Here is a 20,316-nt window from a genome sequence, read left to right on the forward strand (position 1 = left end):
CTGACCCAAGTTCAACAATTTAAAGGCATTGCTACCAAATACTAATTGAGTGTATGTAAACTTCTGACCCACTGGGAATGTGATGAAAAAAATAAAAGCTGAAATAAATCACTACTATTATTCTGACATTTCACATTCTTAAAATAATATGATCCTAACTGACCTAAAACAGGGAATTTTTATTAGGATTAAATGTCAGGAATTGTGAAAAACTGAGTTTAAATGTATTTGGCTAAGGTGTATGTAAACTTCCAACTTTAACTGTATCAAAGAGTGAAATGGAAGATAAAACACTACACATCTAATAAGCTGTTTTAAAAACACACACAATCTCAATTGTCTTTATTTTATGATTACTTTATCTAAATAAAGACAGACTGTCCTGTTCAGGCACATATAAATTATACTAATACATATGGAAGGGTCAACCCGCAGAAGGAAATTAGTCTGGCTGAAGGTCAGTGCAAAATGCGACGCATCACAAAAACGTGACAGACACTCCTTCACTGACGTTTGGCTACTGCTCCTGTGAGGAAAATAGTGAAGATAAAAGGGATTAAATTTTCATTTTGAATTACATCTCAGTACATTATGCAAGAACAATGTACGATATTGAGCAGAATGTAGGTCCAACATATTTGGCATTAGTAACACATCCTCAATACAAAATGTGCATGGATTCTTATACTGACCTTAATGTTTCTCTGAATTAGATATGGTGCTCTCAAATCATTCTGGCAGTTTGTGTATGCCATGCCAAGTCCCATTCCTAAGCCAAAGGCAACTGGCCAGGTGTGTCCTGAGGAAAGCAAAATTTGTCCAAGTTATTTTCTCTTGAAAATACATTTACTCACAGAAATGTCTGAGTCACACTACCGTGAAGACCTAAACAATGCTGTGTGCAGATATTTTCTTTTCACATGGTCCTTTCCTAGACTGGAAACTAAGACCACGTGGTCAAGTGAGAGCTTATGTTCCAAATGGTCTGGCCACAATTTTTTTAAACTCCTGTTGAGTTCCATGTTAATTGACTTAATGCACACAGTTTTGGGCTATCGCACTAATTGCGATAGACCAAACACACAGAGAACCAACCAATGTAAAAGCACAACCCCCTTCATTAATGACTTAACGTGTTCACAACATCAAAAGAGCCTCCCTAGATGCAAATTTAATGTGCTAGCTATGTAACTAACATGCATCTGGTCAGGGCTGAGTATGCTCCTTTCCAGCAGAGTTGCAGGAATTGTGGTTGATGCACAAACAGGCCAGCACAATGCAACCTGGCTTGGCTTGGTTCGGTTCAGGTCAGTAGTGTGAAATAGTCAAGGCCACAATGGCTGCTCCACTGCAAATATTCCATATTTTGCATCATCAGTCTGCACCCCATAAAGAATGTTTATCTCTGGCCATTGTTAACAATCCTGTGAACAGTGAAAGTACTCACGTTTGAAGAATACCACAGAAAACACAATTCCTAAGCCCAGACCAGCACCTTAAAACAAGTAACATAGGGAGAAATGTTCAGGTAACAGAACTGAGACAGGAAATATGGGGCCAGAACCTGTACTGGCAGAGATGTAGCTAGCCATCTTGTCCCCACCAATGCACATCAAAAAGGATACACGATGAAAGCATTGTATAATGCCAAAGTATCATACCTTTAACACATTTACCTAGAAAATGTAAACGAATATCCAATGGCTTGAGACATCTTATGCCTCTATGCCCTACCCCCCTTTGGACATACACTGACAGGTTATAACTATGTAGTAGCAGCAACAATGTTTGCTGGCTACCAAAATATGTTATTCACATCTTGCACGCTAGCTATGTGGCTAACTGGACTGACAGTGATTGTAAATGACTAACTGACACCGTAACAGTTAACATTAGCTAGATTACGAGAATAGTATGGCTGGCTGGCTGCTGCTGCTACCACCACCTACTACTACTACTCGTCCTTAGCAGACCTTCTAACTAGCTCAGTAGCTAGCAGTAAGTGATAGCTAGCTAATACTGACATGTTACTTTTAGTTGTATTATCTGGCAAAGCAGACTATAGCTAACGTTCTGGAACAAATTGAGTTATTTACCAAGTTTAACGGCGCTATCTGCGAGGCATCGATCCAGCTTTTTCCCCAGTTCCTTTTCAGACATGTTTAGCTTTTTGATGGCTAAAAATGTCAAATGCAGTCCTTGGATTTCGGAGCCGTTATCTAGATCTCGCGATAGCTCGTTTTAATTGAAGAGGAACATAATACTCCATCTAGCGACTGAACTGGGAAATTCAAAGCTAATTTTATAGCCAAGACCAGAAGTCTTAGCGGCATCCCGATTAAAGGGACATTTTCACCAAATCTATCCATCAAGCAGGTGGCCCATATCTTGCAATGTCAGCATTTCCTTTTGCTGTAAAATAAACAGTTTGAGGAATTTGTTTACTATTTATTAAACATTAATACATTTGCTTATCAACACATTGAATAAATTACAGCTCACTTTTTGCAACAATAACAAGACAGTTTTATGAGATGACAGTGTCAAATACAACTGTTGCATTATAAAACCTCAAATCATTTGAGCCTCAAATCAAATGTACTTATTAAAGAGAAGATCTGGAACTTTGGCCACTACAGAAGTCATTTTTTTAAACTCCTGCTTTGGGCTGGATATGTCAATGCAGAATTAATTTAAGTGATCCTTCCACAAGATCTAGTCCCAACACAAATCACTGAGGTAAAGACAGTTTCAGAATGGATATTCGACAGATATTTGCCTGGAGTTTTCCTTACATCGACCAACAGCAGTTAGGGACCATCAACATAGTGACAAATTTTTCAAATTTCAATTAGTCCAAAAATGTTCAAAACTGGTTCTTTGTCGATTTACATCTCACACTATTTTAAATTATTTATTTACATTTTTGAATTTCAATAGCTCTTTGGTCATGTGACCTACTGACTTCAAACAAGGTTCAGAATGTACACTCAGTGGGCCTACACATTGCACACCCTTTCGTTTGTCCATTTTCATCTCACATGTTTATCAAATCAAATCAAATTTATTTATATAGCCCTTCGTACATCAGCTGATATCTCAAAGTGCTGTACAGAAACCCAGCCTAAAACCCCAAACAGCAAGCAATGCAGGTGTAGAAGCACGGTGGTTAGGAAAAACTCACTAGAAAGGCCAAAACCTGGGAAGAAACCTAGAGAGGAACCAGGCTATGTGGGGTGGCCAGTCCTCTTCTGGCTGTGCCGGGTAGAGATTATAACAGAACATGGCCAAGATGTTCAAATGTTCATAAATGGCCAGCATGGTCGAATAATAATAAGGCAGAACAGTTGAAACTGGAGCAGCAGCACGGCCAGGTGGACTGGGGACAGCAAGGAGTCATCATGTCAGGTAGTCCTGGGGCATGGTCCTAGGGCTCATGTCCTCCGAGAGAGAGAAAGAAAGAGAATTAGAGAGAGCATTATGTGGGATGGCCAGTCCTCTTCCGGCTGTGCCGGGTGGAGATTATAACAGAACATGGCCAAGATGTTCAAATGTTCATAAATGACCAGCATGGTCGAATAATAATAAGGTAGAACAGTTGAAACTGGAGCAGCGGCACGGCCAGGTGGACTGGGGACAGCAAGGAGTCATCATGTCAGGTAGTCCTGGGGCATGGTCCTAGGGCTCAGGTCCTCCGAGAGAGAGAAGGAGAGAATTAGAGAACGCACACTTAGATTCACACAGGACACCGAATTGGACAGGAGAAGTACTCCAGATATAACAAACTGACCCCAGCCCCCCGACACATAAACTACTGCAGCATAAATACTGGAGGCTGAGACAGGAGGGGTCAGGAGACACTGTGGCCCCACCCGAGGACACCCCCGGACAGGGCCAAACAGGAAGGATATAACCCCACCCACTTTGCCAAAGCACAGCCCCCACACCACTAGAGGGATATCTTCAACCACCAACTTACCATCCTGAGACAAAGCTGAGTATAGCCCGCAAAGATCTCCGCCATGGCACAACACTAGGGGGGGTGCCAACCCAGACAGGATGACCACATCACATTTATACATTCATTTTTCAAACTTTAACATTTCAATAGCTCCTTGGTCATGTGACCTACTGACCTCAAACAAGGTTCAGAATGGCCACTGACTACCATTCTATATTGCACACCCTTTTGTTTGTCCATTTTAATCTCACGCAATTTTACATTAATTTGCCTGCTCTACCCCCCTGAAGGACAGTGTCACTCACACATCTATTCACTTGGGCCTTCTCCCTGGGGCCTTCCTGACCTCCAGACAGGCCCCCATTGACCTGGCCTCCACACCTACTCTCCCTACCCGGTCAACACCCCTCTCCCTTGGCCTTAGAGTATAGCTTACTCCCTGGAATTACTAAAACATCTATAGTCCCACTGTCAGGAACCAAGTGCACCTGGCAACCCGCAACAGGCTCTGTGCACCTGGTAAACCGAAACAGGCTCTGTGCTCCTGGTGACACGCCCACTTTTTTCTGCTCACAGACTAAGTCCCCACTCCAACCTCCTTGGCCTGAGTGCTGCCCCCATCCCACGAGTCCGGCCACCCATGCTTGGACTCGGGGTACCCCAGCCTTGATGGAGGGCTCCTTGTGCACCTGGTAACCTGAAACAAGTTCTGTGCACCTGGTGACCCGCCCGCTTTTATCTGCTCAGAGTCCCCAACCCAACCTCCACAGCCTGAGTGCTGCCCCCAGCCCCTGAGTCACGCCCGGTGGTATCAGAGGCTTTTCTGTCTTACAAACTGGACATCAGTCTGACATTCTGTTTTACAAACTGCCTTTGCCTACTCCCTTTGTTATAATAAATATCAGAGCTCAACCATTTGCCTCCTGTGTTTGCATTTGGGTCTTGCCTTGTGCCCTTATACTGTGGACATTCTGAAAGTATTTTAAGGTCAGTAGGTCACATGACCAAGGAGCAATTGAAATGTTAAATTTTGTAAAATACATGTAAAATTGTGTGAGATGAAAATGGACAAACTAAAAGGTGTGCAATATAGAAGGGTAGTCAGTGTACATTCTGAACCTTGTTTTAAGTCAGTAGGTCACATGCCCAAGGAGCTATTGACATTTTTAAAAATATTTTTTAAATCATGTAAAAACCTGCGAGATGAAAATGGACAAACTAAAGGGAGTGCAATGTGTAGGCCCACTGACTGTACATTCTGAACCTTGTTTGAGTCAAGTAGGTCACATGACCAAGGAAGCGGCGCAGGTCCTAATCCAGGCACTTGTCATCTCCCGTCTGGATTACTGCAACTCGCTGTTGGCTGGGCTCCCTGCCTGTGCCATTAAACCCCTACAACTCATCCAGAACGCCGCAGCCCGTCTGGTGTTCAACCTTCCCAAGTTCTCTCACGTCACCCCACTCCTCCGCTCTCTCCACTGGCTTCCAGTTGAAGCTCGCATCCGCTACAAGACCATGGTGCTTGCCTACGGAGCTGTGAGGGGAACGGCACCGCAGTACCTCCAGGCTCTGATCAGGCCCTACACCCAAACAAGGGCACTGCGTTCATCCACCTCTGGCCTGCTCGCCTCCCTACCACTGAGGAAGTACAGTTCCCGCTCAGCCCAGTCAAAACTGTTCGCTGCTCTGGCCCCCCAATGGTGGAACAAACTCCCTCACGACGCCAGGACAGCGGAGTCAATCACCACCTTCCGGAGACACCTGAAACCCCACCTCTTCAAGGAATACCTAGGATAGGATAAAGCAATCCTTCTCACCCCCCCTTAAATGATTTAGATGCACTATTGTAAAGTGGCTGTTCCACTGATGTCAGAAGGTGAATTCACCAATTTGTAAGTCGCTCTGGATAAGAGCGTCTGCTAAATGACTTAAATGTAATGTAATGTAAATGAGCTATTGAAATTCGAATGTAAAAAAGTTTGTACTTTGTTTACGCTCCCTAACTCATTTAACTAGGAATACAAAATGCTGCTCACTTTTCCACATGTTTATTAGCTTTGGAAAGCGAATTCATGTCCAAATCGTGAAAATAAGACCCGTGCAATGTTGTGCGCAATTTTTCCAAAATCATGACACTTATTTGGTCTGTGGCTTAAGTGGTTTGAAAGCGCAAATATCCGTCAAATATCCAACTTGAAACTGTCTTTACCTCTACACAAATCTAGGGTTCGGTGCAGTTGGTCATACGTTCTATCGGTTCGGTTGGTTGCCAGAGACAAGACCCAGTCCGTCAGTCTTTTTGTTCTGTATCTATGGATGCGATGCAGTCGTTCGTTCTAAATGTTCCATTGCCAATACTGGCTGGCAACATTTGTATCCCTTGCTTGCTAGCCAGCCATCCAGCCAACTACGGCTAACTCAGTCACGTCAGAAAGTGCAGTGACATTTTGTAGTGACATTTATTTTGATTCATCCATAACAATGAGCCGCGATTTTGCCTGGCACAGAAAATGTGCTCACTCGTCAGGACACTGTTGTTCAGAGGATCTAGCCAACACAGCTAACACAATCACTACAAACTGAAGCTGGAAAGACTGAAAACTAGCTGCATTTTGTTAAGTTTGATCTTTTTTCAATTGACATTTCTTTGTATATATCCATAAAAATGATGCCAGCTGATTCATGATTTCGACTGGCTGAGAAACGCTCACTGTCTGTCCAACCTCTCCTACCAACACTTTCATTACTATGGGACAGCTGGAGGTCAAATTTGAATATTGAAACAATGTTGGAAATGTCGGAGAGGTTTATACAAATCTCCGCTGTTGAAAACAAAATGTTCTTCTAAAAGAAATGTGAGATAATGTCTAGATGCTTTTTATAGTGGAGATCAAGTTTATACATTTCCTGGCTGGGCTGATGAGACAGTGGATTGCACAGTCAGATGGAACTCTATTCAATAGAGTAAATGGGCGGTGGCAATTTTTGGAATAGACACAGGCTGGAATATGGTTTTAACCAATCAGAATTCAGGATTAGACCCACCGTTGCATAAACATGTATAATCTATGAGCAAAATGACTGTTCTACTTCAATTAGCCACAAAATCCCTAGTCTTCTGGAAGCTGTGTGGCGCCATTTTGAGTAGGTCCGATCTCTCCGGAATCCTTGGTACGTTCTTACCCCATTGAAGTAGAAATTTAACATGGTTAAGGTAAGGGTTAAGTGTACGCTGGGAGTCAGGAAGCAAGTACAGTGAGTGAATAATTGAATAAATAGAACATACAAAACAAGAAACACGAAAAGCGCACAGACATGAACCCGAAACAGAGTCAACAATGCCTGAAGGAAAAAACATGGGGAGTGACAGATATAGGAAAGGTAATCAGGGAGGTGGAGTCCAGGTGAGTCTCATGAGGCGCAGGTACGCGTAACGATAGTGGCAGGTGTCCGTAATCATGAGACAACGAGGACATGAAAGGGGGAGTGGGAGTAAATGTGACAGTACCCCCTCCCTGGCGCGCGGCTCCAGCCATTGGACGCCAACCAGAGGGACGATCCTGGGGACTATGCCAGTTGCCTCAGCTGAGGCGTGGGGGCCTGACGAGCCGGCTGAGGCGCGGGGAGCCTGCCGAAGCAACCGAGTCTTGAGAACCTGTTAAGCCAGCTGATGCATGGAAACCTGATAAGCCAGCTGAGACATCCCCGGTTGCTTCGGCAGGGGCACTTGGACCCGAAACAAGATTCTCTGGTCTGATGAAACCAAGATTTAACTCTTTGGCCTGAATGCCAAGCGTCACGTCTGGAGGAAACCTAGCACCATCCCTTCTGTGAAGCATGATCGTGGCAGCATCATGCTGTGGGGATGTTTTTCAGCGGCAGGGACTGGGAAACTAATCAGCAAAGATGGATTGAGCAAAGTACAGAGATATCCTTGATTAAAATCTGCTCTAGAGCATTCAGGACCACAGATTGAGACGAAGGTTCACCTTCCAACCTTGACAATGACCCTAAGCACACAGCCAAGACAACGCAGGAGTGGCTTCGGGACAAGTCTCTGAATGTTCTTGAGTGGCACAACCAGAACCCGGACTTGAACTCGATCGAACATCTCTGGAGAGACCTGAAAATAGCTGTGCAGCAACACTCCCCATTCAACCTGACAGAGCTTGAAAGGATCTGCTGAGAAGAATGGAAAAACTCCCCAAATACAGGTGTGCCAAGCTTGTTGAGTCATACCCAAGAAGACTCGAGGCTGTAATCGCTGCCAAAGGTGCTTCAACAAAGTCTGAATAGGGTCTGAATAGTTATGTAAATGTCATATTTCACATACATAAAAAACAAAACAATTTGCTAACATTTCTAAAAAACTGTTTTTGCTTTGTCATTATGGGGTATTGATGAGGATTTTTTTGTTTTGTTGAATAAGTCTGAAACCTAACAAAATGTCGAAGAAGTCAATGGGTCTGAATACTTTCTGAAGACACTCTATACCCACAGAATTAAATGAACACAATTGACCAATTATATATATTCCCCATACTCAACTGGCGCACCAGGGTCCATATCCAGAACAGGATCAATACGGACCGTGGGTCCTGAATACCAAAAAATGTGTAAACATTTTTAGTCTGGCTTCGACCCTTGGTCATATAAACACATAAGAAATGGAAAAATGTGTAGAGTTGTGTAAAATATCTGCCCCATGAAAGATGAAAAATGTGCTTTAAAACTGCTACATTTTCTCTCTGCCAACAAGAGGGGTGTGAACAGTTTGGGGTTGCATGGGTTGCGAGGTGGGGGTTTGTTGCTATGCCGTTAAATGACTATCCATCCGGACCGTTGCCACCTAGGAAATGTGTGTGACGGGTCCTTTCCAAATAGTACTTGAGTACCTCTGATATATACCATATGAAGAAATGGAGTCAATAAATGTATTTTTTCACAGAAATAATGCAAGAATGTCAGAATCACAAGCTATTAAATTAAATTGTTCCACATATGTCCCACACTGCCTCCTTGCTGTGAATTTGCATCACCTAGCTATGAATGTGCACCGGCATGTATTAGAAGCTCAAGGCTCAGACACGCTCCTTCACCGGGAGCGGAGTGCTCTGGCTGGGAGGTGAGCTGGAGTGGCCGGCACGGGGATTAGCAGGAGGGAACACGACAAAAAACATGATACCTGTAGAGCACTTGTTGCCAGAGCCTTGCTTACAAATGACACCCTCACAGTGGAGTATGTTCTATTCAACACAAAGACTTGAGATTCACATATCCACAAGGAGTAGCAAATAGACTTCACACAGCTCTCTCTCACACAAACAACCAAACACCAACAGGAGCAATACCATTAACCTTGTGTGTGTGTAGTAAAGAATAACTTGGAGAATTTGTTGTTTTTCCCTCTTCTTGCCATTCCACTCAAGCTGCCTTTGCTCTCACACGTTGTAGCCCACCTCTCAATTTGCCCTCCCCCCAGCGAGTGTCATCATGACACGCAGCTTTGAAACATGCAGCCACAGAATTGCTCACTCTGACTCCAACGCTGAGGAAAGCAGGACTATTGGGCACGACGAAGAGATAGAATCAGTGCCGATACTTCTTATCACAACTGCAACAGGAGCCAATAAGAGGTTTTCACAGAAATGACTGATGGGCCCCTCTGTTAACCCTGTGAACAATGTGGTGAACGGATTATCAAAACAGGACCTCAGTGGCTTCTCTTTATTCTTCTCAAGTATCAGGATAGCTTTATCAGCACTAACTAGCACCAGAGGTCACATACATTGTGTGCAATTGTTGGCATTCACAGACTGGAAGAGGAACAGGGAAGCTCTCACATTGACCAATGTCAACCACCGCTATGGACAACTCAACCTTACCTGGTTTAGAGGCAGCAACTGCAAGTGGGGATGCTGTTAACCCTTTAGGGAGTTCCAATGACAGCTTGTCCGAAACCAGTGCCTGGGGCATCAGTGGCAGTGGTCCGTGGCTGTTGGCGTGCATGTTATCCCTCATCATCCTGATGACGGCTTGTGGCAACACTCTGTTGATCGCTCTGGTGTTTGCCCAACGCTCCTTACGCAACACCTCCAACTGTTTCCTGGTGTCTCTCTTCCTGTCTGACCTGATGGTGGCTCTGGTGGTGATGCCGCCGGCAATGCTCAATGTGCTGTACGGGGCCTGGGTGTTGTGGCCGGGCTTCTGCCCCGTGTGGCTCTGCTTCGACGTCATGTGCTGTAGTGCCTCCATTCTCAACCTGTGTGTGATCAGCCTGGACCGCTACCTCCTCATCATCTCGCCGCTGCGCTACAAGCAGAGGATGACCCCTCCTCGAGCCCTGCTTCTGGTGGGAGGGGCCTGGGGTCTGGCCGCCCTCACCTCCTTCTTGCCCATCAAGATGAACTGGCACAGCTTGGGTCATGGGAGTGGCCATTCCCCAATGCACGGGGCTGGCAGTGCCAACGTCAGCACATACCCAGAGCTGAGCTTGTGGTACCACGCCTCCTACTTCCAGCTGTCGCAGTCCGGTGGCCTGTCCTTCCAGTGCTGTCTGCGGGTTAGCTTTCCTTTTGCCCTGGTGGCGTCAGTCCTCACTTTCTTCCTGCCATCCAGTGCCATCTGCTTCACCTACTGTCAGATTCTCCTGGCGGCGCGGAGACAGGCGAGGCGGGTGGCGGCGCTAAGTCAACCTCCGTACCCGCATCATTCGCCTGGGGAGCCTTCTCACCCTCTGTCACCAGGTGGGGGCGCCGCCGGACATGCTCACCTCGAAGGAGATGACGACAGTCATCAGGAGAACCCTGTGTCACGCCACGTGCCGGTGAGAGCGTGGGGTGGTAGAGGAAATGAAGGGGGATACAATTAGGCTACATCCCAATGCTGTATAATCCGTCCCTGTATGATCAGTGTGTGCCTGGATAGGTTTCCACCATGGTGCCTTCTCTGCCTCTCATGCCCTCTCAGATTAGTTGTCATGAAGGAAAACATATGTGGGGATTTGGCTAAAATAATTAGGACACAGCCATTGACTTGGGAGATGGATTCAAGAATTTGAGATTACGAAGGTGTTGTGGGCTGATTAGGTGTGTGTACACTCCCCTGTGTATTTATTTGGACAGTGAAGCTAAAACTTTACATTTTGGTCTATACTCCAGCATAACAAATATATATATATATATATATGAGACAACAGTACAGAATGTCACCATTTATGAGTGTTTTCATGCATATCTGTTTTACAGTTTAGAAATTAATACACTTTATGTATCTAATCCCCCACATTTGAAATTCACTTAAAGAGTATTCAATTTAGTCAAAAGTTTACTGTTTGATCCCATATTACTAGCACACAATGATTACATCAAGCTTGTGACTTTACAAATGTATTGAATGCATTTGCAGTTTGTTTTGGTTGTGTTTCAGATTATGTTCTGCCCAAGAGAAATTCATGGTCAATAACAAATCCTCTGAAAGATACAAAGAGGAAGGAGGGGCAATGGTGCCTGTTGATGGAGAACTGGTTGATAGAATAAATGGCACAGACATTGCATTGTATTTTTCTATTCAATGACCTGTGCTACACTCCTGAGATTGAGGGCCTTGGAAAGTGATTCATAACAATGTTATTCCACACAGACTTTTCAATGTTTTCAACAACACTTCACATCTCTTTCAATGTGAGAATTACATCTTGTTAAATGCAAGAGTTAGGCCTACATACCTTTCCTTTTTTCTGAGACTCCTCGACAAATCAGGCCAAGTATGCATCTAAAGTGACATCTTCTTGTCTCTTCTCCTGAAAGCAATGTGGTGGAAGCTATAATTTATTTTCTTTGGCTACTCCAGCTATATATGTTAGCTTTTGTGTAAGTACACATTGTTACATAGGTGCTTAAAGCTATTTATACCAGTTTGCTGTTTGTACACAAATAACTTTCTATGCATTAGATTTGTGCTCACCCTGGAAATATTGTTTTAATTCCACTTCATTGTTTTAATTCAAGTTCATTTGCAAATCCTTGAAATTGTGCATGCCGCGAACAGGTAACCAGTTTTAGGGCGGCAGGTAGCCTAGAGGTTAAGAGCGTTGCTATTATCCCCAAGCCAACTAGGTGAAAAATGTGTCGATGTGCCCTTGAGCAAAGTCCTTAACCCTAATTGCTCCTGTAAGTCACTCTGAATAAGAGTGTCTGTAAAATGTTTTAAGAATCATGTAACAATGTGGACCTGTAGCTACCTTGTAAAATTAAATAAATACCTAGTTTTTTTGGATACATTGAGATGCAGTCCTTGCCCGTGTCCGAATACCTATACTAGCATACTACATACCAAAACGGCATACTATGTACTCATTGTCGCATAGCCTACTATTTAGCACCTACCGTTTAGTAAAAAGGAGGCAATACAGTATGCCACAGCTGCAACGCAGTAGCAGCTCCTGACTGGATATATGGATTTTTCCAAATTCAGACATGCATCACATTGACCAGCATGATAATATCTCATTTCAAATTTGATTAATTTCTCTAAACTCTGAATAGAATAGAAATTGAGTTATGGGCTCATTCAGGCTGGTCATTTGCAGACTATCACATTCAACCTACACTTGAGCCTGTATAATCCATCTATCCTATTTAAAAAACTCTGAAGACAGAAACATATAATTTGGTTCCATTTCAACAAATGCATTAGTGAAACCAAAGTCCTGTAACATATACATTACATCAAATAGCCTAGTAGGCACATCAAAACTTTTCAAATGTTCACATCAAAAGGCTATTGCACAGAAAAACCTGGAACCGCTGGACAGCAACATAAACTAAAGCACTGATCAGTGGGACCGAGATCAAAACGACTGCTAAGGCTTGATCCATAAATGACTGATGTGATTTCAATAACGCAGACACATCCCACCGACAAATTCAGAAATTAAAAGATGGTTTAGTATTTACACTGAAAAAAAAACATGCAACAACTGCAAAGATTTTATTGAGTTACAGTTCATATAAGGAAATCAGTCAATTGAAATAAATTAATTAGTCCCTTATCTATGGATTTCACATGACTGAGAATACATATATGCATCAGTTGGTCACAGACACTTTAAAAAAAATTAGGGCCATGAATCAGAAAACCAGTAACCATTCAGCATGACACATCTCCTTTGCATAAAGTTGGTCAGGCTGTTGATTGTGGCCCGTGGATTTTGTCCCACTCATCTTCAATGGCTGTGCGAAGTTGCTGGATATTGGCGGGATCTGAAACACACTGTCGTACATGTCGATATAGAGCATCCCAAATATGGTCAGTGGGTGACATGTTTGGTGAGTATACAGGCTATGGAAGAACTGGGACATTTTCAGCTTCCAGGAATTGTGTACAGATCCTTGCGACATGAGGCTGTGCAATATCATGCTGAAACATGAGGTGATGGCAGCAGATGAATGGCACAACAATGGGCCTCAGGATCTCGTCACAGTATCTCTATGCATTCAAATTTTCATCGATAAAATGCAATTGTGTTTGTTGTCCGTAGCTTAAGCCTGCCCATACCATAACCCCACCATGGGGCACTCTGTTCACACGTTGACATCAGCAAACCACTCGCCCCAACAATGCCATACACGTTGTCTGCCATCTGCCTGGTAAAGTTGAAACCAGGATTCATTCGTGAAGAGCACAGTTCTCCAGCATGCCAATGGCCATCAAAGGTGAGTATTTGCCCAAGTCAGTTACGACATCGAACTGCAGTCAGGTCAAGACCCTGGTGAGGACGACAAGCAGGCAGATGAGCTTCCCTGAGATGGTTTCTGACAGTTTGTGCAGAAATTCTTTGGTTGTGCAAACCGACAGTTTTATCAACTGTTTTCAGACAATCCCGCAGGTGAAGAAGCTAGATGTGGTCCTGGGCTGGCATGGTTACACAGTGGACATTCCTGCAGTCAGCATGCCAATTGTACTCTCCCTCAAAACTTGAGACATCTGTGGCATTGTGTTGCGTGACAAATCCCCAGCACAAGGTGCACCTGTGTAATGATCATGCTCTTTAATCAGCTTTTTGATATGCCACACCTGTCAGGTGGATGGATTATCTTGACAAAGGAGAAATGCTCACGAACAGGAATGTAAACAAACATTTTAGAGAAAAGCTTTTTGTGCATTCCTGGGATCATTTACAGTGGGGAGAACAAGTTTTTGATAACCTGCAAAATCAGCAGTGTTTCCTACTTACAAAGCATGTAGAGGTCTGTAATTTTTATCATAGGTACACTTCAACTGTGAGAGACGGAATCTAAAACAAATCCAGAAAATCACATTGTATGATTTTTAAGTAATTCATTTGCATTTTATTGCATGACTTAAGTATTTGATCACCTACCAACCAGTAAGAATTCTGGCTCTCACAGACCTGTTAGTTTTTCTTTAAGAAGCCCTCAAGTTCTCCACTCATTACCTGTATTAACTGCACCTGTTTGAACTCGTTACCTGTATAAAAGACACCTGTCCACACACTCAATCAAACCTGCAAAATCGGCAGTGTATCAAATACTTGTTTTCCCCACTGTGCTTCAGCTCATGAAACATGGGACCAACACTGTTGTGTTTACATTTTTGTTCAGTGTAGTTTAAAAGAGAACAAACACTTTTCAATGAGAAAACAGAAATCCGCTATTCAGCATCTTCCCAATTAAGCAGCCTGATTTTTTTGTCTGGCTACTTGAAGACAACCAGGGCCTATCACTTGCAGTCAACCTCTTCCAATGCATTGTGGAAAACTGTCCATCAAATTATACTAGATGAAGAACTGAAATGAATAGGCCATCACATCATGGCATTTTAAACCATACTAGATTTTTGAAAATACACATTCTATAAAACCTATTTTTGCATACTGAGAATACATTGCGTTGATTTCGGTAGCGCATCTCCATATCTAATTAACCAGTTGTTGTCAAACCGAAATGAGTATGACATCCGGGCATTTAATGTATACTTGATTTTTGAAATGTCGCACACTATTAAACCATTTTTTTTGCATACTCAAATGGCCTATTTAGGATGCAAGTATAGGTATTCAGACATCGCCCTTGTCTCTGACCGCCCTGTCTGTCCCTCTGTCCTCAGTTGTCGGTGAACAGCGAGCGGCGGCTGGCCCACCGGCAGGGACGGAGGGCAGTGAAGGCCAGTCTGACCCTGGGAGTCCTGCTGGGCCTCTTCTTCAGCGCCTGGCTGCCCTTCTTCATCACCAACATGGCCCAGGTCAGTGGCGCAAACTGTATCGGCCTCTTTATTAAAGAGTGATTTAAACATACTATTACATTAATGTCAAGCATAGAAGAGAATACATGTTCTCCTGAAATCCTAGTGAAATCTCAATTTCCAAACGTTCACTTTACCTCCACATTAATAAAGAAATTGGCCTATAAAATGAACAATCGAATCTGGTCATTATTTCTCTTCGATATCAATGATATTGTTTCTTCTTGCAGCGCTTGCAGTAAACTTTGGAATTCAAAGCACATTTCAATCGAGGGCTTTTCAAAAAATTATGAGCTCAACACTAGGGGATCAGCTAGCTGCTCTGAGCGGAGATGAATAGAAATCTATAAATTGGTTGAAGCTCATCTTCTCAGGGTCGAAACTTGCAACCCACATGCACACAGTATATTGTATAGCACATCTGTTATCATTATGTTTGTGTACACCCTCCCTATTCATTGCCAATTATTCCCTGTATTACAGAACCTGGACCACATCCATTCCGTGTGTGACGCTCTATCTTATGGCAATTAAGTTTGCTTTGTGTGTGCTCTGAGGTTGCCTTATTCCAGTGGGAAAGGTGTCAGCTAGAATAGGGTTTCCCAAACTCAGTTATTTGATCTAACTGTGTAGGAAATACCAAAACGGGCACCAAAACGGGCACCAAAACGGGCACCAAAACGGGGAGGGGGTGGGGTCAAGTGGATACTAAATAGATTGGTTGTATGAATGGAAATGGATGTCAGTCAGGTGGAATAATAAGCAGTAGAAAATTAAAGACAGGAATTTTGCTTGAAAATGTTCCCTTATCTACTGGAACATACTGTATATTTAATGTCCTCTCATCCTTCTTGAATTTAGTGCCAAATTCTAGGAGACAGACAAACTTTTTTATTTTACTTTTGCCAAAACAAATGTTTATATTGTAATATTATTGTAAGATGTCTCACATGTAGAGTATATCTTCATTCACAGTGAAAAACTAACGTTTTGGAATCCTATTTCTTTCAATTCAGGTCTGTGGTCTTCATCTGAGCTCCATATTTCATTCGCCTCAGTGACTCGATTGGGTGTTTTTACTGTTCCATCACCCAGGTTTATCATTGCTGGAGTGTTGCCATGTGGTCCAGCATGAAAGCAATGTGTGAAATACAATTGGGGGGGGCTCATCCCAAGAATGTGTCAATACCATTGTCTTTTTGGGGTTGTAGAATTTTAGGGAGAAAAATTATAAGATGCTTGATTAGGTGAAAGAAGCCAAACATAAAATGTACCACCCTTCACCATTTGCTCATTATCTAAAATCAAGGGGAGCATGTTAATCTTCAGGATTAAGTGTGTGACATAAAATGATTTAATCTAAATTGGTACTTATCGTTGTCCTGCTTTCAGGCTTTCAATGATCCAGTCATTTCATTTCCCATCTGTGTCCCTCACTTCACTCCTCCAGAATATAGCAGACAGAGGGCTCAAGTGTCTGCCTTCCTTTCACATGCAATGTGGTATGTGAACACCCCCCTCCCTTTTTCAGCATCTCACTCACTGCCTCCCTCATTCATCTTCATAATATAGGACACTCCAACAGCAGTCTTCTCCCTTTCTCTCTGATACGCCATAGTGAGCTAGTCTTTCACCCTTATATGGGTTATGCCCTATATGTATAAGCAGTATATATAGGTGTATATGTATGTGTATATGTGTGTGTGTATGTATATATATGTTCTACTTAGGTTCTGTACGCTAATGAAAAGAGCCTTTACAATATTATTTTCTGTTTTACCTCTTACTGGCTACATATTTCCTACAAGAATACTTTTCATTAAAAAAATTGTTTCACAACATCTTCATGCTACGTACATACTGAACACAACCCCGGTGCTTGCCTTTTGCTCTCTCTCTCTCTCTCTCTCTCTCTCTCTCTCTCTCTTTCTCTCTTTCTCTCGTCAGGCGGTATGTGAGTGTGTTCCCCCGGCGCTCTTTGACGCCATCACCTGGCTGGGCTACTGTAACAGCACCATGAACCCCATCATCTACCCGCTATTCATGCGTGACTTCAAACGGGCCCTGGGGAGGCTGCTGCCCTGCTGCTCCACCCACTCGCCCCACAGACCCTCACTGGCGCTCTCCCTCTCCCTCCGCAACTCCGGCGAGCCCAACCTGCCCACGGAGCCCCCCTCCCTGGCCTCCGACCCCCCACAGCCCCCCGCCACCGCCACAGACGCCGTCAACCTGTTTGACGACGACCACGCTGGGATTGAGCTGCCCCTGCTGTTGCCCAATCAGGTGGACACGCTGGACTGAAGGGGAGGATGGAGAGTAGAGTGTGAAGAGATGTTACATACTGTAACTTATTACCACCAAGGGGAACTTGGCTGAGGGGAAAGGTTGGAGGAAGGTGTAATGTTAAACTCATCAAAGCAGCACTTGTGGGTGGTAGCAAGATGGAGCAATAATCTAGACTGTGCAATTTAGTGAGCATACAGGGCAGGAGTGGATGAGAGAAAGCTAGGTGCTGAGAATCACTGGGTGACTGCATTAGATGACATCACTGTGATAACAATTATAAAAAATGCCAGGGACTCATTCATGCTGCATTGTCTTCATATCCACAAAAGTGGGAGGATGGCTATAAATAGTATTGTAATTAAATGTTTTTAATTAACATCCTGCCTACATTAAAATTACATTACTTTAACACACTATACAGTGCATACATTATTCATCACTTATTAGGCTGCCATAGTTAAATACATCTAAAAGCCCTAAGGGGTTCACACATTCATGATTAGTTCAATTAAGATGTTTTTCACTGGAAGTTGCCATTTGTGTCCATGATGTCTTCACTGAGTGTTCTGGCACCTGAGTGTGCTGAGAAGCTAAAGGAGGTCTGTCCACAGACAACTGTGATGTTGTTGGTAATTCAAGTTGAGAAGAGGCAGAAGAACTGCAGTTGGTCCTATAACCTCCTATGTTCACCTGTTTGGTCCCATGTGTTGATGCGTTCCCTCAAACTCGAGATGGGAAGCTGCACCGTTGTCTTTATGGGCAGCATTCCCCTCAGAACTATGTTGCAGGTTACCCTGAACACTATATTTTCGGAGGAGGAAAAGTGGGCTTTCTGGACATATTTTCAACCCTTCGTTGATGGAAATGAAACATGTATACCGTGGACTTGTTGTAATAACTGGACATTATTTGACACTTTATAGATTTCACGTTGTGTAACTGAAGTTTTGTTGTGAATAAAAACACCATGTTGCTAAATTCTGCTTTATGTACTGCAGCTGTTGTTGACGGTGACGACATCGTGATGTGACAGGCAATGGTTTAGTTTATTTGAACTTGACTGGCGCCGCGCACGAGAGTCAGGCACGAGTGACATTCCGAGATATTTCCCTATTCCTATTTGCTATAGCCTATTTCAATAAATGTTATATACAGAATGCAAGAGAGAACGGTAGGCTAGACAGAGCGGAGAACTCCACCAAAGCAGTGCAAAATGTCCAGTCAGAAAATATTCTCTCTCTCTGTCGAATGCATGGGCCTTATAGCCTAAACCTATTCATTAAAAAAATATATACTCTAACAGTAGTTCCCAAACTTTTTATAGTCCCATACCCCTTCAAACATTCAACCTCCAGCTGTGTACTCCCACTAGCACCAGGGTCAGCGCACTCTCAAATGATGTTTTTTGCCATCATTATAAGCCTGCCACACACACACTATACGATACATTTATTAAACATAAGACTGAATGTGAGTTGTTGTCACAACCGGGCTTGTGGGAAGTGACAAAGAGCTCTTATAGGACCAGGGCACAAATAATAATAATCAATCATTTTGCACTTTATTTAACCATCTTACTTTTTTTTAAAGTATTTGTTCATAATTTTTTTTTAGTAAGAGTAAGTACATTAGTAAGCACAAATTTGAGTAAGTAAGTACATTAGAGTGTCTAGCTTGAGAAACAGATGCCTCACAAGTCCTCAACTGGCAGCGAAGAGGCAACTGGAATGCTGGCCTTCTAGGCAGAGTTCCTCTGTCCAGTGTCTGTGTTATTTTTCCCATCTTAATCTTTTATTTTTATTGGCCACTCTGAGATATGGCTTTTTCTTTGCAACTCTGCCTAGAAGGCCAGCATCCCAGATTTGCCTCTTCACTGTTGACGTTGAGACTGGTGTTTTGCGGGTACTATTTAATGAAGCTGCCAGTTGAGGACTTGTGAGGCGTCTGTAGACACTCTAGTGTACTTGTCCTCTTGCTCAGTTGTGCACCGGGGCCTCCCACTCCTCTTTCTATTCTGGTTAGGGCCAGTTTGCACTGATTGGTGAAAGGAGTTTGTACGAGATCTTCAGTTTCTTGGCAATTTCTCACATGGAATAGCCTTCATGTCTAAGAACAAGAATAGACTGACAAGTTTCAGAAGAAAGTCTTTGTTCCTGGCCATTTTGACCCTGTAATTGAACCCACAAATACCGATGTTCCAGATACTCAACTCGTCTGAAGAAGGCCAGGTTTATTGCTTCTTTAATCAGAACAACAGTTTTCAGCTGTGCTAACATAATTGCAAATGGGTTTTCTAATGATCAATTAGCCATTTAAAATGATAAACTTGGATTAGCTAACACAGCATGCCATTGGAACACAGGAGTGATGATTGCTGATAATGGGCCTCTGTACGCCTGTATGTAGATATTCCCATAAAACATTTGCCGTTTCCAGCTACAATAATCATTTACAACATAAATAATGTCTACACTGTATTTCTGATCAATTTGATGTTATTTTAATGAACAAGAAATGTACTTTTCTTTCAAAAGCAAGGACATTTCTAAGTGACCCCAAACTTTTGAACAGTAGTGTGTATACAGTGCCTTGCAAAAGTATTCATCCCCCTTGGTGTTTTTCCTATTTTGTTGCAGTACAACCTGTAATTTAAATGGATTTTTATTTGGATTTCATGTAATTGACATACACAAAACAGTCCAAATTGGTGCATTGAATTAAAAAATAAATAATTCTTCAAACAACATAAAAGTGATACGTGCAAATGTATTCACTCCCTATACTACGAAGCCCCTAATTATGAT

At 43.0% G+C, this 20,316-nt stretch overlaps 2 protein-coding genes across 2 annotated transcripts; one reads left to right on the plus strand and one right to left on the minus strand.

Moving 5' to 3' along the window:
* Positions 1-310: 310 nt before the first annotated feature.
* On the minus strand, positions 311-2,241 carry LOC135527553 (MICOS complex subunit MIC10-like). The gene is made up of 4 exons (XM_064956050.1): positions 2,097-2,241; positions 1,448-1,495; positions 693-799; positions 311-526 (listed from the first exon to the last, which is right to left on the minus strand). Exons 1-4 carry the CDS (start codon positions 2,158-2,160, stop codon positions 518-520), a joined length of 228 nt encoding a protein of 75 aa, XP_064812122.1. The 5' UTR covers positions 2,161-2,241; the 3' UTR covers positions 311-517.
* Positions 2,242-9,827: 7,586 nt separating this feature from the next.
* On the plus strand, positions 9,828-17,527 carry LOC135527450 (5-hydroxytryptamine receptor 6-like). Its single transcript, XM_064955974.1, has 3 exons — positions 9,828-10,787; positions 15,092-15,226; positions 17,174-17,527. The coding sequence occupies exons 1-3, from the start codon at positions 9,828-9,830 to the stop codon at positions 17,525-17,527; spliced, it is 1,449 nt and encodes a 482-aa protein (XP_064812046.1).
* The last annotated feature ends 2,789 nt before the right edge of the window (positions 17,528-20,316 follow it).

Source organism: Oncorhynchus masou, chromosome 33, assembly GCF_036934945.1.
Source record: "Oncorhynchus masou masou isolate Uvic2021 chromosome 33, UVic_Omas_1.1, whole genome shotgun sequence".
NCBI lineage: Eukaryota > Metazoa > Chordata > Actinopteri > Salmoniformes > Salmonidae > Oncorhynchus > Oncorhynchus masou.